Source organism: Sciurus vulgaris, assembly GCF_902686455.1.
Source record: "Sciurus vulgaris genome assembly, chromosome: 2".
In the NCBI taxonomy this organism is placed as follows: domain Eukaryota; kingdom Metazoa; phylum Chordata; class Mammalia; order Rodentia; family Sciuridae; genus Sciurus; species Sciurus vulgaris.
The window spans coordinates 4,500,096-4,526,470 of NC_136462.1; the positions used below are offsets into that span (position 1 = coordinate 4,500,096).

A 26,375-nucleotide genomic window follows, 5' to 3' on the forward strand; every position below is an offset into this window, starting at 1 on the left:
AGAGGGAAGAGAAAGACCTGGGTGCCATTGGCCGCTCTTACTCCAGCTCATGGCAGGGGTGGCCTCTGGCTGCTAAGTCCAGGAGAAGGAAAATAACAAGCCCACTCCACCCCTCCTGCATCCTGTGGAGGGAGGCGGCTGCTCACAGATGTGTAATGCACGGTATGCTAGCAGTGGCAGACTCTGAGACAGGAAGTCTACAACTGTCAGGCTGGGCTGGGGCCCGGGAAGAACGTCTAAGCCCTGGAGGAGGCAGCCAGCACTGCAGACCCCGTCCTCCTCAACCTCTCACTTGGCTGACAGCCTCCTCAGACCCTCCCCCCACTTAGTTTCTAGGCTCAGGGTGTTACTTGTCATCCTCCCGAGAGCCCTGTCCCCAGCACAGAGCAGGGAGGAAGTCAGCGCATTCTCCCTCTGTGCCCCTGTGGCCCAAGGCTGCACTCGTCGTGCACCCCTTCTGTGGGAGCACGTGGGAGCTGCCCTAGCTACTGCTGCATGCAACTCACTGCTAGAACACTTGAGCAGTAAATTAGAGTCACCTTTTCTTGGAAGTTGAAGACAGTCTCCGCCAAGCGCTGCACATAGGGATCGAGTTTATACGACTCCCACACCAGGGCAATGCCTTCTGCGATCAAAGCCTGCACTTCCTTCTTCAAGCCAGCCACCAGGAGCGAGATGGTGTTCCGCTCCTCCACCTTCTCGCAAGTGCGCTCATAGGTCCGGACGCTCTCAATCAGCGAGATGGCAAACGGGTAGAGCTGATTTGCTTGATGAGCCTTGTTCACAATGGCCAGAGGAACCCGGAAGCCGAGCCACTTGAGGTTTCGGACTTCCTTTGAAAGTGTGATGATCTCAGGAAGGAAGTTCACTTTTAACTTGAGGACATTTCCAGTTCGGCCCCGAACACGAGTACTTTCAATGGTGAAAATGCGGCCAGAGACGCCCAGGTTGCGCTGCTGCACCTTCCTTGCCCAGTCGTCGAAGATCTCCTGGGTGTTGAGCTTCATGCGGAAGCTGTCCCCATCCTGCTTCAGCTTCTGGCCCTCCACGTGATTCTCCCAGCCCTTGCCGAGCACGTCCTCCACGCGTTTCATGTAGGCAGTGAGCTGCCTGTCGATCTGCTTAGCCCAGATGATAGACCCCGACACTGGGGGCAAATCGCGAACATGACTCATTTTGCACGCCTGGCTTTGTGGGTACTGGACCTTGAACTTGTCGTGGAGAGATTCAATGTCATCTTTCACCCGCTGGATTAGCTGGGTCTGGTACTCTCGAATGGCCCCACGGATGTGAGGCCTGACAAACAGTGCGTTGAACCTGGAAAAGATCCTGAACATCTCGTTGGCGTTCTTGGCTGTGCCGAGCTGGTCTCGGAGGCGAGCAGTGATGCGGGTCTCCACCCGGTCGATCCTCTCATCGTACCTCTTCATGGCAGCCTCCCAGGCCTCTGTGCCTTCTTTGGAGACATCCAGCCCATCCACCTCCTTGACGTTCTCATACGCCAGGTTGACTTCCTCGATGGCATTTGCATCCGCAGCATCAAAGAGGACCTCTGCCACTTTCATATCCTGGGGCTCAGGAACCTCCCCTTGATTCTGTTGTGCAACTGCCGTGACCTAAAAGATTGAAACAAAAAATTTATCAAATAAAGAGTTTTACTTTGTTATACACATAAGATTACCAGTCAGCAATACAGGTTTTTGAACTTTTAGTCAAACATTTTATAACCAGATCTTGACAAAGCCAAGTAAAACATGACATATTTTAACTACACAATAGAGGTTTTCTGACAATATGGCTTTGTGGGATTACATTTATAATGGAAGAAAAGAATGGGGGGGATGAAAGGTGAATCCTGAAGCGGGAAAGGAAGCATGGACCAAGAAATAAAAGGAGCCCGTCTTCTTCAGTGCGTCTCAGGCACACACCATCACCTCCACATCTTCTAGATGAGGACTCTGAGAAAATGCAGGGAAGTGACATGTGCGAGCCACACAGCTAGCAAGTGGTGAAGCTGGAACAGAACAGCCAGGAGTCTGGCTCTAGGGTCCACCCAAGCCAGGGAGTGAGGGAGAGGGAGAGCATCACGAATCTGGACTGAGACAACTTGATACAGAATCAGTCGCTCTTCAAGATGACAGCAATGAGGTGAAGATGAGGCTGAAGGGAAAGAAATACTCAGGGCCAAGCGACAGCAGAGGTGTTTTCACAACAGGCATTAAAACGGCACATGTACAGGTTTTTATTTTTTATTTGTTTGATATCGGGGATTGAACTCAGGGGCACTTAACCACTAAGCCACATCTGTAGCTCTTTTTAAAAATATTTTATTTTGAGACGGGGTCTCACCAAATTGCTGAGGCTGACCTTGAGTCTGTGATCCTCTTGCTTCAGCCTCCCTAGCAATGGGACTACAGGCACGCGCCACCGTGTCTGGCACAAATCTTTAGAATGCAAACCATACCTGTGGCCTTAGGACTCTGACGATAACAGCTCTTAGCTGCTCGTGCTGGCGTCTAAATTTTCTCATCTGGTCGAGGCGGGCTTGAAGCTTTCTGTGAGCAGGGTTGATGCGCCACACCATCTTCAGATTTTCTTCCCTTTTTCTTTTGACAATGTCTCTCAACAACACCTGAAGCTTCTCATACTCATCATCCCATGTCTGAAAAACTTCGAAGCAAGCTACCATAACCTAGGATAGGACAAGAATCCAGGAATAGAAGCTTATTACTAAAGCATGTTTTTGCCTTGTTACTCTAAGGTTGGTTTTCTAATAGATTAAAGCTTACTTTTTCAAATTCTTCATAAGCAACATGCATCAGTTTTCTAGTGCCCAATACTTTGAGTAACTGGGAACTCAAGTCTCTTGAAATTGCCTCCACCAAACGCAATGCCCTCTGAATGGGATATTTTGTGTTTCGTATCTTTCTCAAGTGGGTGAAAATTGCAACAAGTGCCTGACGTATCTTGTCCAGCTCAGTGGCAGACAGTAAGTCATTCAGAGGGAAATCTTTCATTAGAGGATTGTAGTCATTCACTGTTTCCAAAGCTTGTTTTAGACCTAGATTAACAGAGAAAACAGTTAATGGTCTTCACATAAAGTGATATTAAGTAAATGAAAACATAACCTTACAATGGAACATTCTTATGTTGCATGGGATTTAGTGACACAGAAACCTCAAAACATTTGAAAAAGGAATGCTAACAGGATAAACCTAGTGTGGTCCCGGTTTTGCTGAACAGAATCAGGGCTGGGGTTGTGGCTCAGGGTTGTGTGCTTGCTTAGATGCATGAGCCACTGGGTTCGATCCTCAGCACCACATAAAAAAACTAAAAAAATAAAGGTATTGTGTCCATCTGCAACTGAAAAAAAAGAGAAGAGAATCAACTCATATGGACTCTCAACACTGTGGGTGGTAGTCTTATACATTTTACTTGCTGTCTACATTATCTACATATTTTACCAATTACAATTAAGTTTAGAGAAACTAAAATTTTGTCATCTTTGAAAACACAAAGATTTCCCATGGGTCAGGCTAGGAGAGTGTGTTGTTATGGCATCATACCAAAAAACTGCATCTTCGTCTATTTCTTGACTTCTCTTTTTGGTATAAGATTTAAAAAAAGAGCCTCGCGCTATGATGCATGCCTGTAATCCCAGCAGCTCAGGAGGCTGAGGTAGGAGGATCACAAGTTCAAAGCCAGCCTCAGCAAAAGTGAGGTGCTAATTAAGCAACCTAGTGAGACCCTGTCTCTAAATAAAATATAAAATAGGGCTGGGTTTTTGGTTCAGTGGTCGAGTGCCCCTTGAGTTCAATTGTTGGTACCCCCCTAAAAAAAGGTTAAAAAAGAAATGAAAATTTCATAGGTGTCCAAAAAAAATCAAAGTACACATTTCAGCATTAGTGAAGGCCCAAATGTGTACAATGTGACTGAAGTAACCAGAGGCTTCTACTTGGACTCTCCTCTAATATTTAAAAATGTGGGTACCACAGCTTTTAAGGGGGGCAAGGGACAGGAATATGACAAGCACTGTCATTTTTTTTTTTTTTTCTCTTGGCACTGAGGTTTGAACTTGGGGGCACTTTACCACTGAGCTACATCCCCAGCCCTTTGTATTTTTTATTTTGAGACAGGGTCTTGCTACGTTGCACCAGCTGGCCTTGAACTTATGATCCTTCTGCTTCAGTCTCCCAAATGGTTGAGACGATAGGCATGTAGCACTGCATCTGCTTGTGTTAATGACCTGGTCCAGTAAGTATCTGTGGGTATAGAGTTATACAGAAATGCCTCACAGTACCTGGTCATTCAAACATTTGGGTCCTCAGTATAATGCAATATCATTCACACTGTTCCATACTCAGAAAATGAAATTTACTTCGACCACTCAGAATAGGGAAGAAGGCAAAGAAGGGAAAGAGGTAGCTAAAAAGAGGAAGAGAAAGCAGTACCAATGGCCTTCTTCTACAGCCCCCTGGGCAAGGAACTTCTCAGTTTATACTACTTCTTGCCATTGTCAAAAGCACACCTGACTTTGTATAACAAAAAGTGAAGCTTTTTTTTTTTTTTTTTTTTTTTTTTTTGGTACTAGTGATTGAATTCAGGGGCACTTGACCACTGAGCCACATCCCCAGCCCCATTTTGTATTTTATTTAGAGACAGGGTCTCACTGAGTTGCTTAGCACCTCGCCATTGCTGAGGCTGGCTTTAAACTTGAGATCTTCCTGCCTCGCCCTCCCAAGTTGCTGGGATTACAGGCTTAAGCCACCTCTCACCAGGAAAAGTACAGCCTATCAAGGAAGCAAGCAGCTGAGAAGCAGGAGGGACACTCCAGGCTCACCACTGGAGCCTGGAGACTGTCACATGTTCTCAAGAGCCCTGAAGGGAAGAAGGTACGTGGGAAAACTTTCTCAGTTCCCTGGAACTGAGGGAAAGATGAGACAGGATGCAAGATGGAAAACTGAGAGAGTACAGGGCTGGGAGTGCAGCTCAGTGGTAGAACACGAGCCCAGCACGATGAGGCCCTGGTTTCCCAGCAGCACCAAAGAATAAAGTACATTTACTCGTTTTCACCTAAATAACTACATAAAAGACCTCACAAAGCCAGATCAACAACTTATCACATTATTCTAGTTTTCACCTGTGTCTGTGTCGAAACTGACAGTGGCGTGGAAACGCTTGCCGTGTTTCAGGATATCCAGAGTCAGGAGAACTTCTGGGCTCTCTCGCTTCTCCTGAATACGGTACAATGCACGTTCCAAGTTTAGCCAAAAGCTGATTTCCTGTAAGGCGGTTCCTGATGCAGGATCTCGATCGAGTTTGGTCACCTTTGAAGATATAAGAACAGCCAGGGTATTCACTATTTAAACAAAGAAAAAGTTATCATTAATTAAATGTATTACAACTTAATTTTTATATTTCAAGTCAAAGGCAGGAGCCTGCTCGAGACCAATGCTCTCTCAGAATCAACCTTAAACAGTCCAAACTGCACCTGACCACTCCACCCAGACCAGGGCCAACCCTGCACTGAACATGCCCAGGAGAAGGAGGGACCCCACCACCAGCTGACTGCTTACTGACAAAGCTCAGAAGAGTTTCCCCACAGGTATCTTACACAATAACTTTCAAAGATGTGCTCTCACTTTTTGAATTTCTCGGATCCAACGGTTAACTCCAGATTGTAATTGATTGAGAAAAGTTGGGTCTTCAACTTTATCTCCAAAATCTGTAACTTTGGGCTTTTCTCCACGTTCATAACACTGCTTTGCAACATTTGTGATAATTGGGTGGATTGGAAGGCTGATCTCTGGAATCTCAATGTTTTGCTGTAAGTGCAGGAGTCCCATTTCAAGTTCTGCAATCTTTTTCTCAACTGAAGGAGCCATTTTATCACCATCTCTATAAGACAGGAAACATTTAAAAGTTAGGGCATGGCTCGTCTTCAGAGATCCTGCCAGGCATGAATAAAACCATATTCACTATTGTGAAGGAGTTCTCTTGACTTCCCTCCCAGGCCTGAGTTTCACACCACTTCCTACACTGCCACGTGGACTGGGAGTGACCCGACACTCAGACCACAGGAAAGTGGTCTCACCTGTCTGCCTTGCCAGACTCCCGGATGTAGGACTTAAAAAACGGAGCCACAGCATTGCTGATGAAGGAGTGCAGCGTCTCGTACGGCGAGTCTTCACTGAGCGTGAGCACGCGGAGCTGAGAGGACACCGGCTTGTCCGCGTCGATCACAGGGGTGCGTTTAATGAATGCCAGGCTGGAGACAGTGAACGAGAAGTCAGAACGAGAGTCTCACTCCTAATCCATTTTAATAACTGTAGTCTTTGTGTGCACACAAATCAAGACTTCATTTGAATGTTCAACTTAAAAATCACAGAAGATCATACCGAACTATCGCTTTCTGAGAGTGAAACACACCCCCTGCCTTTCTTTACCCACCATGTGAGAACCAGTAATTCAGAGTTAGGATTAAGGGTGTTCTCATGAAACCAGGCAAAGTTCGTGTGTCTCACACAAGTTGGATTTTCAGTCTCGGATTACAGTTGACCTCTCCTGTCAACTGTGCTACAAGCCAAGATGCTCTCAAGTCTGACCGCATGCTCATCTGTACTGCTTGCTCACATAAGTCATGGGTCAGCTTCAACACGCAAACACCAAAACAAGCTGAAGTGGCAGCCTAGGCACCCCTTCACCAGGTCCTGGGAAGTCCTCCAGCCCCATCTCCATTTGTACACTATGCCCCACAGGCTCAACCAGCTAACCACTGTCTGATTCTTAAATGTCTCATGTGCTTTATGTCTTTGCTTAAGAAATCTATATCCGTCTGCTGAAAGTCTAGGTAACTCTCAAAACTCAATTTTGGCATGACCTCTTCTGTGGGCTTCCCTTAATCAGAAGCAACCTCCGATCTCCATGATTTCAAGATGCTTTGCCAAGCATTATAATTAGCTGTGCATCTGCCAACCTCCCTCCCAGAGCATGAGCTTCCTGCAAACAGGAACTGGTTTTATTTCTTTGTATACCACTCCATACCGGCAGCTACACCTTCCACTCAACAGGCACTCACAGTTAGTTGAAGCCAGTGCTGGGCTGGGGAGATAGTTCAGTTGGTAGAGTGCTTGCCTTGCAAGCACAAGGCCCTGGGTTCAATCCCCAGCACCACAAAAAAAAAAAAAAAGAAGCCAATGCTGTTTGAATCTCCTAGTTCCTTGGCCAGTACTTTCCAGATAATACTTCGTATTACTCTAAAAAGGCCAGGGAATTACTTTTATGGCACATTAGGAAGAAACAAAACCACAACAGTATTCCTGCCCAAAATGTACAACCTGAATCTAATCATGAGGAAGCATCAGATAAACCCAGTTGTGGAAGTCTGTAACTGCTAAAAAAGAAAATAAAGTCAATTTACAAAGGCACAGAAAGGCTGAATGGCTGCCTCAGAATAAAACTTAGAGAGACAGTAAACCAGTTGCAAAGTGGGATCTGGACAGGTTCTGGATTAGGAGAATTATCATAAGGAGCATTATTAATTTAAACATGTTCTGTAATTAGAGAATAATACTGTGTTTCCTGCATATGATAAGGCTATGTGCTTGTTCTTAAAAATACACCCTGTCCAAGTATGGTGGTGCACACCTATAATCCTAGTAATTCTGGAGGCTGAGCGAGGAGGGTCACAAGTTCCACACCAGCCTGGCAACTTAGTAGGACCCTGCCCCCAAGTCAAAAATAAAAAGAATGGGCTGAAGCTCAGGGTGGAGTGCCCTGGGCTCAATCCTCCCATTCTAAGTACTATCCATGTGACTCTTATGGAATCTTGATATTGATCAAAAAATTTAAAAAGCTGAGGTTCGCTTTGAATTTGCAATCCTCCTGCCTCCACCTCCAGAATTGCTGGGATTAAGGCATGAGCCACCGTACCTAGCTTAAAGAACAGAAGTCTTAATGTTTTCTCAGTAATGTGTCTGAGTCAAAGAAGATTTACATTAATTTACAATCATAAATCTATAATCTGAGATAATGGTATATTCATGTACTCACCTATTGGACTTGACCCCATAATGAATGTCTATGTTGATGTTATAGGAAATAAATTCTTTTTCTTCTTCTCCTTCATCACCAACATCCTCTGTAAATCATAAAAACATCATATCAAATACATATCATCATTTCAATTTCCTACTGAACAACTGGTTAGAGAGTTCTTACCTCATCCCACCCCTAACCTGACATTTAAGCCCTTGGAAAATTCGGTGCCATCTGTTTGTCTCTCCTGCCCGTTTTCTGACTCCTGACTGTCACTGATCTGCCATCTTACACGGAGGCAAGTGGTTGCCATTGCTACACATGTCAGGGTGGTACTGGCCTGCCCGGGTTGCTGGAAGGATTAGCAGCAGACGAAGGTGAAGCAACAGGGCAGGCCCTGCCTGTGGGCAATGCGGCTGCACTTAGCTTTCACCAAATTCTTACCACCCCTGCCCAGGAGCCCTGTACTCTGTGCTCCAGATACAGAAGGCATTCTCTGCCCCCATCCTCTGAGTATATTCTGCTCAGTTGTTTACCCAGCACTTACTATAAGATAGGCACTTAAATACATCATACATTGAACCCTAGTGGGTGGCATGACTGTTGTTATTCCTGTTTCCCAGGTATGACGTCTAAGAAAATGGCCCACAGACCCTCAGCTGGAAAGCACCAAAGTGAGTATTCAGAGGTCTGTCATTCCAAAGTGCATACCCTTCACCATTGCTCTGCGGGGCAGGCCCAGGGCCAAGACCAGCCAAGAAACAGAAACCCCTGAGGGGCTTGCAAGGAATTCACCTAAGCCCTTGCCTCTGCTGCACAAGCAGGAGTCACTTTACAAAGCTTTCTGCCACAAGAGGCATGAGTCAACTTTCTAAATAACTCAAAATCAAAATCATAAGACAACTGTAAGAATGGAAGACTACCCAAACTTCTGCATCATGTTAATTCATGAGATGTCTAAACATTCTAGTTATCTTTTAATGACACACCGCATGAAATACCTGTGTTAGCAAAAATCACAACGTAGGAATTGTTTTGTTTGTGTGTTTGCATGGACTGAACCCATGACCTTGCCCATGCCAGGCTCTACCACTGGATTACATACCCAGCCCAGTACATTGCTCCATCTTTCAAGAAGACAATTCTTCTAAATTATTGTTTTGGTATAATTTTAGGAAGGGGAGGAAGGAGGAGGTGGCAGAACATTCAGCATGCTAAGCGCTGCCTAGCTGTTTGTTAAAATGACCGCTGTCTTTTTGTGGGTGTTGGTGAGTTCAGAGTGCCTCAGAGGCCTTGAGTACACTTCAAGATACGAGGTGGTGGGTACTGCCTGCCCAACCTGATGCTGCTGGATACTGCTCGACCACATAAGAATCTCTGCACATGATCACATCATCGTTAGGACTCACTGTTGGCACTCTGTATCTCAACAAAAGAAGAGGAAGTCTGGGGGAAATCTGTTGTAGAAAGATATCTGAGAAGTGTCTTGTAGGTAGAGCCCTCTGGCACCTGGCTCTGCTGTGACCCCACAGCAGCACTTACGAGGTGGACTAAGAATACCAGGACCTGACCACCTGTCACTCAGGGCTACTGAGGCCCAGGAGCCCATTCCATCCAGACCATGAAGGTAAGGGGATCGAGTGCCATCAGCCTGTGGTCACAGTTCCATATCCCCAAGATCAAGTTTGCCCTACTGAGTCCCTCTGTTACCAGCACAAGCTATTTTCACCACTAGGAGGTCCAACATATCCTCTAAGTGCAGGGCCTTCCCACCCTGGTACTGCCCCCAAAACTCCTGTGGACCACCAAAAATTTTTTTAATTAAAAAAAAATATAGAGAGAGCTGGGGTTGTGGCTCAGTGGTAGAGCACTTGCCTAGCATGTGTGAGGCACTGGGTTCAATCCTCAGGACCACATAAAATATAAATAAATCAAATAAAGTTAAAATATATATATACTGTTTCAAAAATCCTACACATGCCAATCAGTTTTCTAACCATTCAACTGTGGCTGTACGACAAGATGAATTATGCGGCCTGAAACCAACTGCCATCAGTAAGACAACAGATGGACAAGAGCACAGAGAAACCCCAAACGACACAGCCGTCCAGGGGTGGGGTTACAAAATACGTTCTCCCTCAATTTTCTGAACTTTTCAGGATATTGTTCTATGATTTATATAAAAGTATCAGCAAAACAACACTCAAGCAACATTAAGAAAATAAAAGTAGGGCTGGGGTTGTGGCTCAGTGGCAGAGTGCTTGACTCACACGTGTGAGGCCCTCAGTTTGATCCTCAGCACCACATGAAATGAATAAATAAAATAAAGATGTTGTGTTTATCTAAAACTAAAAAAAAAAAAAAAAAAAAAAAGAAAAGTAACATTCTAACATCACCAAAGGAAACTGATCACAAAACCGAAACTATGATGCTAGTTTTCTGATGCTAGTTTTTGATCATTTCTCCCCCTCAGATGAAGGCACATCACTTAAACACCAAGACAAGAGGCAGCCTGGCCAGAGTCCCAGTGCTGCTGGCACTTCCTATGCAAACGGGGTCCAGGACAGGCCCCATGCCCAGCCACAGCGCCTCAGGAGGCCTGGCAGATGCCAGCTCTGCACAGGAAGACTGCAATGCAGCAGAGAGCTGCTGTGGCTCCGGAAGGCACGCCCAGTGACATAATCCTCAGACGATGATGAAGCAGACATTTCCCACTGCTTCCTTAAACTGACTTTGGATGATAACACCTTATGGAGTCCTTCTGAACCAGTCAGAGAACACACTGTGGCTAGTCGTTTTATGCATATTTCTATTAAATACACATCAAATGAATACATCTCTCTGAATCGTACTTATAGAACTTAGGACATTTCTTAATAAGCTGCTATACTGGGTCCTTTTTGCCTCTCTGTAACTTATTACATCATTCAAATAATAAAAATGCGACATTTTACTTTTGTAGAAACATTTAAAAAATTGTTCAGAAGAGGAAAGACACTTGATTGCTAACTCCTAATAACAAAAAGGGGTCAATGCTGTCAGAAGCTTATATACAAACACAATCTGCATGCTTTATCAAGTAATACCAGTTTCAGCAAAGTCTGAATCCATTTCCTGAAGTCTGATACAGTTTATATTCATGCACACAGTACTGCCTGTTGGATAGTTACAGAATTGATGTAGTACAGCAGCTCAGGAGGGACTGGGGCTGGCTTACAAGTTCCTCTGCTGCAAGCTGTGCTGATACACACCATGACGTCTTGTAGATATTTTGGTTACCTTGGAAAAGTTACTGAATTTCTAGAGGTATTCAAAGTGACATTTAGCACACATTTGTGTATACTTCTATTGAGAGGCTACTTTACTATATTTCAAACATACATATGGTGATTTATATCATTACATTGTCTTGCTTAATGAAATATCAAAAAAGATAACAGTTACCTTAAGAATCATGCTACTCTACCCTGAGATGCATGTTTTCACAAAACATAGTGCAGGCACAATCAGAAAAGGGATAAAAATAAAGCCCCTGATAAAGCCAGGCAAGCCAGGCAGGGTGACACATGTCTGTAATCCTAGTGACTCAGGAGGCTGAAGCAGGAGGATCACAAGTTTGAGGCCAATCTCAGCAACTTGGTGAGGACTTAAGCAGCATAGCAAGATCCTGTCTCACAAGAAAAAATTAAAAGGAAAGGATGCTTCGACCAGTGTGGGAAAATGTCTAGTTTCTCTAGCACACCCTAGCAATGGGCCACTGTTGTTTGAATATGGTACCTCTTAGATGAGAAAATGCAGACCCCTGGTAAACTTGCTACTACAGCATCAACAGAACTTCAAGGATTACATAAACTTGTATACCATCCACTGAGTGACTGTGGAGATCACTTTTCATAATGAACACAAGATACATTGTATTTTCTGGAAACAAATGGGAACAAAAAGCAGCTCCTCACATGCTGGCTACCCAGGGGGGCTTAGACAAGCTCAACTGCACCAGAAGGATCCAGAGGTGACTATAAAATCAGCTATTGATGCATGCTGCCAAAAACCTTCACCAAGAACACTGATGCAAAGGTTGTGGCTTTTTCCAGATGAGGACGTTCCAGGGGTACGTAGGACATTCTTAAGAACTTAGTGGAAGAGCTTCCTCGGTCTTGGAAAATTCCAAAGCCTCTAGATGAGTACACCCAGGAAGAAGCGGAGGCTTTCCCAAGAGTGAGGTCCCTGTCTGAGGAGTATTGGGTGTAGGAGAATGAAAAGTACAGAAAATATCGAGAAGTGATTGAGGTTCTGCCCTAGTACAGTGAAACTGCAATAAGACACACTATTTTATAGAAATGTTTCATTATACAATGACTGGAATAAAATTGCTTACTTGGTATAAAAAAAATTAAAAGGGCTGGGAATATGGCTCAGTGATTAAATGCCCCTGGGTTCACTCCCTGGTGGGGAAGAAGCAGGGGAAGAGAAGGGGGGAAAACGAGGGAGGGAGGGAGAGGGAGGGAGAAGGGGAGAGCACAGGCGAGGCTCCTTGGAGGCTCCCTGCTTTGCTCTTCCTCCTGACCCTCTGGCCCCTGAGGTCTGGCCGGGCACCCCCACATCTGTCCTCCTCTTTCCCCATGCCTTCAGTTTTCCCGTTGCCTTCTATGGCACTCTCCATCACCTGGATGCCACCCTTTGGTCCCCCTTCTGAGAAGACACGAATGCCACAACCACTCTCTGCTCTGGCACAAAACTAAGAACCTGATGAGAGTCTGATTTTTCCTTCAACCTGAAGACTCCCATCAAAACACGCGTAGAGGGGTGTGAAGGAAGAATTAAACCCCACGGATGTGACATAAGAGGGCTTCATTTGGTATTTCCAGAAAGGAAGAAAAAGGAATAAGACTTAGTATTTTAAAGTTAATACCAATTCAAAAGAAGTACTTGATATAAAACAGATTAAAATGAATACTACCATTTTAATAGCTATCAAGGAACTGCAGAGATTGGTTTTCAGGTCTGAGAACACTCACTCTTTGGAACGTCATTTTCCCACCTGAGTCTTCACATTCCAGGGCTTCTCTGGTTTCCTCATTCAGGAAGGAGGAGGCTCATCTTGTGTCGTGCCTGATGTCCTGCAGTGCTGACAACCAATTCCGAGCTGACTGCTCGATTGCTGACTATTTTCCCTTTGCTGCACATGCATTTCATTGACTGTGCTACACTACACACTCAATTCTACCTTGCTGCAGATTGCTTGGTCTTCTCGGGGTGGGGAGCTCAGGGCAGGAGGAGTCCGGGGTGGGGGCAGTTCCTGCCAGTGCTACAAGGCATTACTGTTTTACAGAAAAAGTTTCCTATTGATCTATTCATAGAAGTGAATGCGGGCTGTGATCCACCATTAGAAAACCTGCTATCTCTAACCTGGAACTTTCTGAACACTGATGTGAACCTCCCGAAGCTTCAGCTCTTGGAGCGTTTCATAATTCAGATCAACGATGCAAAAATCCAAAACCTCAAACACTTCTGGTCTCCAGTATTTAGATGAAGGATATACCACCTAAACTATGTATTTTAGTCATTAATTTGCTAAATGTCTTCATTCTTTGTGAAAATTAAATCTCAGAAAAGTAATTTTAAAAACTCACAAAATCATCTCCCATAGGACTTTCCGCACTCTATGAAGCTGGGTATTAAAAATGCTCTGGTTTCCAGTCACATTCCAGTTTGTAGCATCTCTGCGCTAATGAAGAGGAGGAAAACCCCTAATTACCTATCTCAGGAGCAACTATGACTACAAGCTTGGAAGAAGCACGCCTTAGAGGTAGCCTCTCTTCCTGTGATAAAGGCAAAGCGATACACCTAAGATGCGCGAGTGAAACGCGCACACTCCAGGCACCGATCCTGGCCTGCCTGCCTGCCAGCGGGCTGGAGAGTGCAGGGAAATGGCCCACACCTACGAGACAAACCCAGCAAAAATGCATGCCAAGTAAAAAGTGGGATGAAACATCTAAGGGTGCGTGCGAAATGTCTAGTTAAGCATGAACACCTAATTTGGTCACAATTATATGAGGGAGACAATAATTTCTTGCTGACTAGGAATTACAAAAAGGAGATTTTTCTTTTTCAAATGAGAAGTTGTAACCTTTCCTTTCTGACTCTCCAATTCTTCACAAGCAAAATAAGATGCTACACTCACAACCTTTATTCTATATTTTGAAGAAAGCTGAACTTTATCAAAAGTTCACAGCTGGCCAGGGTAGCTTAAAATTTTTATACACACACATATATAATACGTATATGTATGTATTTGGCTTCATATAAAAATGCTTCTATATTCAATACAAATGTTGGGAATAAAATAGGGGAATAAAATAGAAAAAATAATTCCCTGTTCATGAAATAAATTATGCTACTTCATGGTGATTTGTGGTTTTCCATTTAAATAATTCGAATTTGTTTTCCCTATTAATGCAAGCCTACCCTTTCATTAAAATCAACTATTATATGCACATATTTCAAAAATGTATAAATGTCAATATTCATTCATACAAACTACCCTAAGAAAGCCCTGCTAGCAAGTAGCAAGGGTCCTGGGTCTGTACTCATCTAAACTGTCCTTGTGCAGGAAATGGGGTAGCTTGGTGGTAGAATGTGTACTCAGCATGTCCAGGGGCCTGAGTTCAATCCCCAGCACCAAATTAACAAACAAATAAAAAATAAATTCTCCTTATGTGGCCAGGAAGCTAATAAGACCAATGAGGTCATGTGGTATAAATTTGGATTAATTTTTAAATCTTTCTTAAGATTTTTGTAAGTGAAAAATAAATTACAAACAGGTTGAATTGCCAGAAATACATCATGGAGTTTTATAAATACAGGAATGAGGCAGCATTTCCACTTTAGATAGTCTCATTCCTTACTCAACTTTCAAAAGTGCAAGTCATTATGGAGCCAAAGATTTGAATGCCTGGATGTCTCTTTGCTGAAAGGAAGAAAAAGCACATCACTCAAATATGCCCCCGACACCTACAATAATTTTAGTGGAGTTTAATTCTAAGATGTTTGAAAAAAGAACTGCTGATGATCTTTCTAGAAGAGCAAAAACTTGATTTTTTTTTTTTTTTTTTTTTTTTTTTTTTTTGCGGTGCTCGGGATTGAACCCAGGGCCTTGTGCTTGCAAGGCAAGCATTCTACCAACTGAGCTATCTCCCCAGCCCCTTGATTTTCTTTTTCATAAAAATAAATCATGATCCAAAGTTTAAAAAAATCACTGATTTTAAAACAAACAGTGCAATAAAAATATGATAAAGAATTATCTATGGTAAAACTACTCAAAATATAATAACTTAAAAAACTCAGATTAAGATTTATTTGAAAACCAGAAAGACATGGGCCAAAATGCAGACAGTGGTTCTATCCCAGTAGAAGGATTCAGGTGATTTTTATCTCATGTGTATGTGTTTTGTTAACAGCGGATGAATTTTCTTTTCTTTGTGATGCTGGGCATGGAACCCGGGGCTTCATGCATGCTAGACAAGCACTCCACCACTGAGAGCTTAAATTTTTTTTTAGCACTTATGATTTCGATGAAGAAATACATTATCCCAACCAAGACAACATTAATGCTTTAAACATGCCCAAATGGCTTATTTGCTTTGAATATTCCACATGGATGTAAGAAAAATATTCTTTTATACTCTGACAACCTCTGGCCCAAATTAAGGCTATAGTGAAGCATTTATGAATAAGAATAGCATCTGAAAGAAACAGACTGTCACAAAGAAACAAGTAAGAGAATTGGTAGACAGGTAGCCCGGGTTCTCTATGGCCTACAAGCCATAGTTCTGTAGAAATTTTAAGAAACTTGCTGGTGACCACTTTCAGACAATCTCCAATCTCTGGGTGTTAACCTTAAAACTGACTTGGACAGCATCCCTGGGATCCCAGATGCCATGGATGGTGCCACACCCATTCATGGACGGTCTCATATGCTATCCATCCACTACAAAGTGGTTTTTAAAGAACCAACAAGAAGGCCAGGCAAGCATGGTGACCCATGCCTGTAATCCCAGCTGCTCTGGAGACTGAGCAGGAGGACTGCAAACCCAAGATCAGCCTCAGCAACTTAGCTAGGCCCTAAACAACTTAGTGAAACTCTGTCTCAAAATCAAAAATAAAAAGGATTGAGGACAGGCTGGGGTAGAAGCTCAGTGGTAGAGTGCTTGCCTCGCATGTGTGAGGCACTGGGTTTGATCCTCAGCACCACATATAAATAAATGAATAAAATAAAGATACTAAAAAATAAAATTAAAAAAAAAAAAGAAAAGAAAAGAAAAAAAGGGCTGGGGATGTGGCTCAGTGGTTAAGCACCTCTGGGTTCACTCCCTGGAACCAAAAAACCAAACAAAACCAACAAGCAACACTGCCACCAAGTTCGGAACTCGAGGTCATCTAGACCTGCTGTCAGGGGCCTCGCTACTTGAGAAGACTGTAATATGCAGACTTTTTTCCTCCTTCTCCAACTAAGTCCTCAACCTCTTTTTTTTTTTAACTGTAAAATCAGACTTAAATATTACAGGTTTATTGTTAGAATCACGTAAGCATTGAACAAATCTAGGCATAATTGGTGAAGCAATGGACTGGAAACTGATATGGTGAGTCTAGGCTAAGGACAAGGACTAAATGGTGACCTTGGGCCAGTCACTGAACTGGAGACTCGGTTTTCTCACGTGTAAATGAAGAGATGCACCCATTCAGCAACCATGCTGAGGACCAGCGTGTGAGCATCCTGCCGGCACTCTCATCCGGGGGCCTCGGCCTCTGGGTCCCTGCCGGGCCGGCCCCTGCCCTAACCAGAGGGCCAGAATCCAGCTGCCACGGCTCCACCGACTGCCCCTGACACATCCCTCCCGAAGCCGCCTCGGCCTGGACGCGAATCGAAACCGAAAAGCTCATGTGACATGGGAGACAGGGATGCGGCCTCCGCCTGCACTCGGCCCAGGGAGACGCTGTCTCCACCCAACTCGGCCATCTTGAGAGGCCGGAGCACACAAAGCGACCCCATTGTTTGGGGTGACGGCAAGACAGGGCCACTCTGGTCCCTTCCCGTGACCAGGACGTGGGCATCCCGCGGGGCTTCAGCCCGGGCAAGGGGTGTGGCAGCGCCGGCCTCCGCGGGGCGTCAGGGACGTGGGGGGCTCGTCCCTCCCGCGGGGTGTCCGTGAGCCTGGGGGGCTCCTCCCATCCCGCTGGACGACTGGGGCGTGGGGGCTCCTCCCATCCCGCGGGGTGTCCGCGGGCCTGTGGGGGCTCCTCCCATTCCGCGGGGTGTCCGTGGGGTGGGGGGGCTCTTCTCATCCTGCGGGGTGTCTGGGGCTCTTCCCATCCCGCGGGGTGTCCGTGGGCCTGGGGGGCTCCTCCCATTCCGCGGGGAGTCCGCGGGCCTGGGGGGGTTCCTCCCATTCCGCGGGGTGTCCATGGGGTGTGGGGGGGCTCTTCCCATCCTGCGGGGTGTCTGGGGCTCTTCCCATCCCGCCGGGTGTCCGCGGGCCTGGGGGGGCTCCTCCCATTCCGCGGGGTGTCCATGGGGTGTGGGGGTGCTCTTCCCATCCTGCGGGGTGTCTGGGGCTCTTCCCATCCTGCGGGGTGTCCGTGGGCCTTGGGGGACTCTTCCCATCCTGCGGGGTGTCCGCGGGCCTGGGGGGGGCGCTCCTCCCATTCCGCGGGGTGTCCGTGGGCCTGGGGGGCTCCTCCCATTCCGCGGGGTGTCCGCGGGCCTGGGGGGCTCCTCCCATCCCGCTGGACGACTGGGGCGTGGGGGGTTCGTCCCTCCCGCGGCCGCCCCTACCCTGCGCAGGGCCCTTCCCGCCGGGCCCGCACCTTTGAGGGTGGAGCGCTCCACCAGGACCGTGTGGACCTGCGGGTCCGACAGGAACTTGCGCATCTGCTCCAGGGCGCTCTTCTCCTCCAGCGCCGCCTCGAGCGCGGCGGGCGCCTCGCCGCCATCCTCCAGCAGCAGCGGCACCAGCTTGCGCAGGTGCTTCTGCAGCACCGACACGTCGGCCACGTTCTGCACGGCCGACACCTCCAGGCCGGCCGAGCCGTCCTCGCCGCCGCCGCCCCCGGGCTCCGACATGGCGCCGCGCTCGGGACCCGCGAGCAGCGCTGAGAAGGCGTCCGCGACTCCGCGCGAGACAGGAGCGAACGAGAGAGAGAAACGGGCGCCGGAAGCCGCACCGTCCGCTAGCCCACGGCCGACTGGGGTGAGCGGGAGCCGGCTCCGCCCTAAAGGCAGCCACCGCCCGCCGGCCCCGCCCCGCCCGCCGGCCGCAGCCACCGGCGCCCGCTCGCGGCTGGCGTCACGACGTCGCGCATGCGCCCAGTACCTGCGGCGGCGCCGCGCGGCCTTCTGGGACTTGTAGTTCCGATGCTGGGCGGGGCCGCGTCTCCTCACCGTCAGCCCTGCAGATGCGGACCTGGCTTGGCCCCCAGAATGCGAGCGGCGGGCTCTGGAACCACGTCTGCCTTGTTCATTGCAGTGGACGCAGCGAATAGCACACATCCCGAGAACGCCACAAACAGCGAATGAATGATGTGTGGATGAGAACTGAGTTGTAGTGGGCACTCAGCTTGTGCCAGGCTTTGTTCTTTTTTCTAAGCTCTCTTAGTGAAGGAATGAACGCACATTAAGTGCCAAAACGTGTCTTATTAGGCACACTTACATATCTTAGGTACGAGTATATGCATGAGAATTTTCTCAGAGGGCGAAGAATGGGGGGAAGTGCCTGTGGTCGTATTGCTTGGTAGAAGGGGACATTTCAGTGGAGGAACAGGCCTCTACCAGGACAGAGAGGCCTGAAGACTGTGGCTGGGGTCTCGACTGCAGGGCAGTGTGAGGTTAAGGCAAGAACGACACTTGGACAGTAATATTCCAAACTGTGAAGGGACCTGGCTCCTAAAGACATAATCATGCTTTGACCCAAGCAAGGATGCTGTGAGGACCAAGAGGGACGCCTATATTCAAACATCTGTTTATAATAGTGATGCCCCTTAGCAGCCCTGCACTGGCACTGCCGTTCCGTAGGCTTCAGCATTCGGAGCAGTAGAAAGCAAGGGCTGGGATGCCTGCCGACTAAGGTTCCCCTTATTCTGACCCACCACAACCTCCTTCCCTACACCAAGACCACTTAAGGCCAGAGTCCAGTCCTGCCATGGTTCCTTCTAAGGGGTAGTAATTGACCTTGAAAAGCTCAAACTCGTAACTTGCTTTTTCAGTTTGGCAGTGGGAGGGAAGCCAAAGGCATGTTTTAACATCAAGGTGCAGAGTCAGAGAGCCTCGTCCTGATTGGTGAAATGATGATGGTATGATTCTATTCTCCCAAATCATCTTTGGAAAACTGCAAAATCTACAATATGCTTTTTCCTTGCACAATTACCTGGTGCCAGGCCCCAGAGACTGCTGGAACACAGCGACTAATCAGATGGTTTTTACCTTTAAGGAGCTTATGAAATAAAGAACAGATTGGTATCCCATCCTCCTGCCCTTCACCAGCCCACCCTTGAATGATATGCCCATGTAGTTCTAAATAATCTTTTAGGAGGAAAAAATAGAACAACAAGTTTGTGTTATGATCCTAATAGTAATGAACAAAAATACACACCAATAGCTAATGCTGAGTGCTCACTTCATGCTAGGCACTGTGCTAAGAGTTTCCTTTCATCTGTCATTTATTTAGGGGTAGGAACAGGGATGAAGAGGCAGGTCAGTGAATTTTGAGCTGGCCATGCACCATCTGAGATGCAGACATCTGCAGAGACCTGGAAGATACAGACTGCATGCTGGCTGCACCGTGAGTCAGCACCAGCTTGGGAGACTCAGTCACTCAGGCATCTAAGGGACTTAAACATCTGCAACGTGGCTCTAAGTCAAGGATATAGATAACAGGCTCCAAATTTGCAATCCTGTATGATAGGATCAAACCTAAAAGCATTCACTATTTCTAAAAGGATGAAAATCAGAGGAACCTGAGCAACCCATTTACTAGGATTCATAAATGAGCCAAATGCCCTTGGTTTTCTAGTTTCTAAAGGTGTTTGTTGTTTTTAATATGTAAAAAGAAGAAGGTCAATTGTGATCAGGTGCTTTCTGCACATAGCATGCTGCCATTCTACGTGATGTAGAGGCTGGCCAGACTGCAGCAGTGCCAGGAGGATCTCACGGGCCTCTTCTGTCTCCTGATCAGACCCCGAGCTGATCCTAGGTGGGGATCCACCTACCTGCTTCTCCCATGCATTTCCTTACTTGATATCTCTGCTTTCTCCTGTCAATGGTAGAATCTGCTCTCAACTGGCAGGGTGGGGAGCTGGGGATGGGTGGGGGGATGCTGGAGAGAGAAGTCTTTCTAAATCAGTGTAGGATGATAATAGCTGCTTGTATTTATCAGAAATTGGTGAGGTGTGGTCTGCACAGATGAGAGCATGCCACTTTCTACCTCTAAAATATCATGTCAGTACTGGGCATGTTGGCACGAATCTGTAATCCCAGTTACTTGGAAGGCCAAATCAGGAAGATTGCAGGATCACTTAGCAATTTAATGAAGCCCTAAGCAGCTTAGCAAGACCCTGTCTCAAAATTAAAAATAAAAAGGGCTGGAGATGTGGCTCAGTGGTAAAGCACCCCTGTGTTCAATCCCTAGTATCAATAATAATAATAAGAGTGGCTTCTCAAGTTCTGGTTGGTGTCAGCCTCATCCCCATCCCTCACCCAACCCGTGGACAGCACTGAGCCCCGCAGTGGAACCCCTGCTGAACCACATCTTCAGGCTCAGTGCTGGGAATCCCCACTCCTCTCTCGCATAATTCCACATTGAACTTCCATCACTCCATGGGCTAATTCAACCCTGCTTCTGGAAGCAGAGAGATCCCCTAAGCTCGAATCATCAGTACTATCAGGGCGTGGCCCAGAGTTGGCACTGTGAAGCCAGCATCTTACCCCTGGCCCCAGGGGTGAGTGCTGGTGGTGGGAACAACAGAGTACTTAGGAATTTGACATTCCTTGCCACTTTAAGGCAGGCTACAGCTGTGGGCCACCAGGGCACAGCTGGAGGGGTGAGCTGGAGGGCGGAGCTGGGCCTCTACCGGGTTACGAGATGAGTCCTGATGAAGCTTCGTTTCAGGATACACCCCCTTTGCTGTCTGGGTTCTTTGTCAAGCGAGTCTTAGTGTGAGGTTTGAACCGAATTTACGTCCTGGAAGCTTTGAGGCCCGCAGGCCGAGGGATGAGGAGGGAGCACTTGCCCGCAGGATCGGAATGAGTCGTTGGCACCCTCTGGTGGTGCAGAGGAGGATGCCGGCCCTCTGGAATTTTCTCTAGCTCCGGAGAAGGCCTGGCTCCCTCACCTGCTGCCCCACCATGGGGGTGGAGCCTCCAGACTCATCTTCTCAAGGGCACCTGGGTCACTTGTTCAGGGTCACAGAGCGAGTAATGACAGTGACCAAAGGGAACTGCCAACCGGTGGTCTGGCCCACATTCCCCACTCACAGGGAAGTTGTTGCCGAGGCTGTTTTCTAACTGGGCAGGCGGCTGGGGGTCTCCTGACTGCTGGATTGAGTGGGACTCTGCAGGCCCTCTGAAGTCTCTGGTGCTGCCAGAGCCCCTTCTCTGTGTCCCTGCCAAGACCTCTGCTCCCTGGCTGGTCGGGAGCCCAGCCCCTCAGGGACACCGCCTTGGATCTCTCCCCTCAGTTCCTGATGTTCTCTCTTCTTCCTGGATTCTTCCTCCCAGCAGCCACCCTACTCTGTCATATCCCTTCTTTAAATGGCCTTACCTCGCACCCTCTCTTTCTTGTCCTTTCCACAAACTCCTTGGAAATACGTGTGCCCGGGTACTGCCTCTTACTCCTGCTGGCCCCACCAGACTTTCCCTGCCAGTGCTTGGGGCCAGGTCAGCCAGCCTCCACCTGGACAGGCCCAGTGCCCATTTCTCAGTCCTCTTCTTGCTTGACGCGCCGTGGGCCTTGAGGTGGTGGGCACGCACGCCCTCTCTGCATCCCTCCTCCTCTTATTTCAGCAGCCACCATCTCCTGTTCCTTCCCTTTACTGGGTGGGTCCTCTTCCTCTCTGCACTTTTGAAGGTTGGAGTGGCCCAGGACCTGGTCCTCACCTGCTTTTGCCTTCTGCCAACTCCCCCTGCCCAGGAACTCCCCAGCCTCAGGCACCCCACACGGCTGCACCTTCCTACTCCCAACCTTCGCAGGGTTCTGCGTGGTTAGCTGGGGTGTTCGAGAAAATGCCACAGGGTCGAGCTGGTTGGAGGTGCAGTTCAGAGCAGGGTTCAGAGCCCTGCTGCCTCCTGGCTCCAGCCCCTTCTGCCTCACCTGGGCTGCTGCTCTTCTCCATAGCTGAGGGACCAGTCTTTTTTATTTTTATTTTTTAATTTTTTAGTTGTTGATAGACCATTATTTTATTTGTTTATTTATATGCGGTGCTGAGACTCGAACCCAGTGCTTCACACATGCTAGGTGAGCACTCTGCCACTGAGCCACGATTCCAAGCCACAGGGACCAGTCTTCTTAAGGTAAGTCCAGTCATCATCTCCTCCTCCTCCTCTCTTCTTCTTCTTCTTCTTCTTCTTTTTAAATATTTTTTAGTTGTCAATGGATCTTTTATTTTATTTATTTATATGTGGTGCTGAGGATTGAACCCAGGGCCTCACACATGCCAGGCAAGTGCTCTACCCCTGAGCCACAGCTCCAGCCCCAAAGTCATCTCTTCTATGTCCAAATGCTCCTGTGGCTTCCCATCTCACCTGGGGAAGCTACCCCGGGTGTCCTCTACGGCCCTTGGCTCTCCTACCAAACTCATCTCACCTCCTTCCCCAGGCTTTGCTTACCTCCTTGTTCCTGGGTCACACCAGCCCGGCCTTAGCCTGAGGCTTTCCTGCTTTCTCTTTTTCACTCCTCCCCTGCCCCCAGCCTGGGCCTCTGATGAAGTATCCTCCAGGGAGAGGTCCGTTTGACCAACTTTTCCAAAATAGCTCCCCCCACAACAGTCCCCTTGCCTGGCTCTATTTTTCTTCTAAGCTCCCTTCTCTGCAGTACACATTCTTGGGTTTTTGGTTCATGATCTGAGTCCCACTACTAGAACACAGTTCCACCAGGGCGAGGTCCCTCTCTAGCGAGCTGCCAGCTCTTGGCCTGCACCAGTACATCCTGTTTGCCAGTCATGTGGGGCATGAGTCAATGAATGGAGTACTTTTGCCCCCCAGGGTGACTTTAAGAGAACAGAGCTTTAATAAAATATGCCCCTTGGTAACCAAGCAAACAGCAAACTGATTTGTAGAAGAACCCTGCAGATTACTTCTGTGATGTTACAGATGTGTACTAAGCATGTTGATGCCACACACACACATCAGTCCCTGATGGGATTCATCCCAGGCTCCATAGTTTTTCTCCAGCCATAGTTGAAATGGCAACCAGGGTGCATTTCTTCAAGATTTTGAAAAGAGGTGACACAAAGACAAAGATCTTGAAGGAGAGACCTATGATGGTTGAATTGTATTCCTCCAAAAGACCTAAGCCCTGTATCTGTGAATGTGACTTTATGTGGAAACAGGGTCTTTGCAGATGTCATTGAGTTAAGATGAGATCTTTCTGGATTAGGGTTAGCCCTACATTCAGTGGCTGGTATTCTTCTGAGAAGAGGGAAATAGGGACCTAGATACGTGAAGACTCACAGGAAGAGCAACATGGGATTGGAGAGATGCATCTGTAAGCCAAGGTACACCAAGGGTGGCCAGGAATCAGGAGAGACACTTGGAGCAGATTCTCCCTCAGGAGTCCTGCAGGAACCAACCCTGCAGACTACTAGGCTCCAGACTTGGAGAATAGATCTCTCTTGTCCTAGCCATAGAGTCCCTGGTACTTTCCCACGGCAGCCCTAGGAAATTAACACAGCTGCATTCCAGGGGCTGCTCAGCACTTTGAGCAGAACAAATCGTGCAACCTTGGAACTGTCAAGCAGGTAACTTAAAGATTATGGGATGGGAGGAGACACCATCTGCCAGGAAATGAAGTTGTCTGGGATGTCCTGCGGCTGTGGGATAAACCACTCCACTTCCAGACACAGTGGCAAATCTGTCTGCCACCGAGTTCTTCACAAAACCAGCTGGGTCCAAGGCCTGTGTGTTTGATGTGGCACAAAGACATTAACTTTGGTAAGTCCCAATGTGTGTGATTGCTAGGTGGCTGCTCTCAGCGCCTGAGGACAGCCTGTACGTGTTCTTCTCTGGAAGGTGAACACAGTCTTGTCCTTGAATGTGAGGACCTGCAATGTGAGCCTCATTCCCTGATGCCTCTGGCAACTCTGTCCCTCTTGAAGAGGTCTCTAGATCACTAGTGGAGGGCTGCCTAACTCTCTGGTCAGCTTCATGGGACTTTCTGAATGGTAACCCATGGCTATCTCAATCACCAGTCTGTCTCATGTGTTTGCATCAGCAATACACATCAGGCCCAGGTGGAGGTGTCTGATGTGATCTTTGTACTGGAGTTGCAGAGCCAAATGAGCAAACTCCAACTTACGCCATCAAGGAATGCAAGGGGCCATCACCTCAGTAGGGAGACTTGATTATGCTGTGGTGGCTGACGAGCTGCATCCAGCCTCAGGGCCACAGTGATGTTTGTTTCTTGTTCCTGTTAGATCTTCGCCAAAGGTTGGCTGCAGCTTCGCTCTGCTCATCTTATTCTGAGAGCCAGCCTGATGAAGACTGTTGCTCTCTCATGGTAGAAGGAAAGAGCAACGTGGAGAACCAACACTGGCCCTTAGGTTTATGCTTGGAAGTGCCTTGTGTCACTTTGCACTTGAACTCCATTTGTTGGTCAAAGCAGGTTGAATCGCCAAGAGTGATGTAAGTGGAGAAAGATGTATAATCCTGTCACAGGGAGAGGACATGAAAAGACCACAGGGGCCACAGGGACATGGAAAGACCACAGTGTCTTTTTCAGGAGGTGCACCTGAGAGTGTACTCAGGTGCACCCTGGTACCTGAGTGTTCCCCGTGGAATTTTTTAAGTTATGCTGTCTGTTTGAAAATTGCTACAATGTTAGAAATATATGTATGCTAACTACTGAATGATAACTTTTTAATATGTTTTTAGTTGTAGATGGACATAATACCTTTATTTAATTGTATTTATTTTTATGCGGTGCTGAGGATGGAACCTGTGCCCCACACGTGCTAGGCAAGTGCCCTACGCTGAGTCGCAGCCCAGCCCTGAATGATGACTTTTTGAGAGTGTTCAACTTTCTTGGTGTCACCCTGATCCCCTGTTGTGTGCTTACCAAGAATCCTCATGTTGACTTCCCATTTATGCGAGTTGTGCTTTTTGTAATTATGGAATTTCATTCAATTTCCTGTAAGTCCATGAAATAGAAATGCAAAAATAGGGGGCCGGGGGGGGTTCTGGCTCTGTGGTAGAGCCCTTGCCTAGCACATGTGGGGCCTGAGTTTGATCCTCAGCACTACATTAAGATAAATAAAGCAAAGGTATTGTGTCCATCTACGACTAAAAAAATATTTAAAAAAATGCAAAAATAGTTGTTGTTTTTATGAAAACTGAGTGGGGCGCTTTGGACAGCCTGTCTGAAGGCAGGTACCTGGGAAGTGCTGAGGATTCGGACTTGAGTCCCACAGCTAAAGGCCCCAGGTCACGGACCTGCAGAAGGTGCTGTGGCTGCTTCCCCGGTGCCCTCCAGGTCTCCCTGCACTCTACAGACCCAAGAGTGAAGGTGACACCTGACATCTCAGCGTGGATGGTGCATGGAGATGCTGTGGTGTTTAAGTTGGGGGATTCAACCTGGAACAAAAAGTTTTGCTTCATATTTTAAAAAGGCTGTTGGATCATGTGGCATATCAAATAGAAAGGAATTTTTTTTTTTTTTTTTTTGTTGCGGTGCTGGGGATTGAACCCAGGGCCTTATGCTCATGAGGCAAGCACTCTACCAAATGAGCTATCTCCCCAGCCCAATAGGAAGGAATTTTTAAAAATATGTTGCCAGGGATCAAACTGCAGGCCTTGCACACGCTAAGCACATGCCTTATCACAGAGCCACATCCTCAGCCCCTCAGAGAGGGGTTCACACAGGTCTGGCCCTAAGTTTTAAGACCCCCCCATGGTGGTTACTATCACCTGGCTGTCAGGGGACTGCTCCTGACCCGTGTCCTGTTCCACATGACAAAGTGCCCAATCACTGCCAGCACACAAACCTGCCCGCGCCCGCTGCCCTCCATTTAATTGGTGAAACCTAATTTTCATTAAGCCCTAGCTATGAGAGAGACTGGGAAATCCAGATCTT

General features: G+C 47.3%; 1 protein-coding gene across 1 annotated transcript in view; it reads right to left on the reverse strand.

Annotated features, from left to right (window-relative positions):
- The window catches only part of DYNC1H1 (dynein cytoplasmic 1 heavy chain 1), a 63,503-nt gene extending 45,195 nt beyond the window's left edge, over positions 1-18,308 (reverse strand). Inside the window, exons 1-8 of the mRNA XM_079130134.1 lie at positions 17,905-18,308; positions 8,053-8,140; positions 6,095-6,268; positions 5,643-5,898; positions 5,141-5,327; positions 2,790-3,061; positions 2,465-2,692; positions 540-1,616 (exon numbers count right to left, since the gene is read on the reverse strand). Coding sequence (XP_078986260.1) covers positions 540-1,616; positions 2,465-2,692; positions 2,790-3,061; positions 5,141-5,327; positions 5,643-5,898; positions 6,095-6,268; positions 8,053-8,140; positions 17,905-18,160 — 2,538 coding nt within the window. The 5' untranslated portion in view covers positions 18,161-18,308. The remainder of the gene's footprint in view (positions 1-539; positions 1,617-2,464; positions 2,693-2,789; positions 3,062-5,140; positions 5,328-5,642; positions 5,899-6,094; positions 6,269-8,052; positions 8,141-17,904) is intronic.
- Between the last annotated feature and the right edge of the window lie 8,067 nt (positions 18,309-26,375).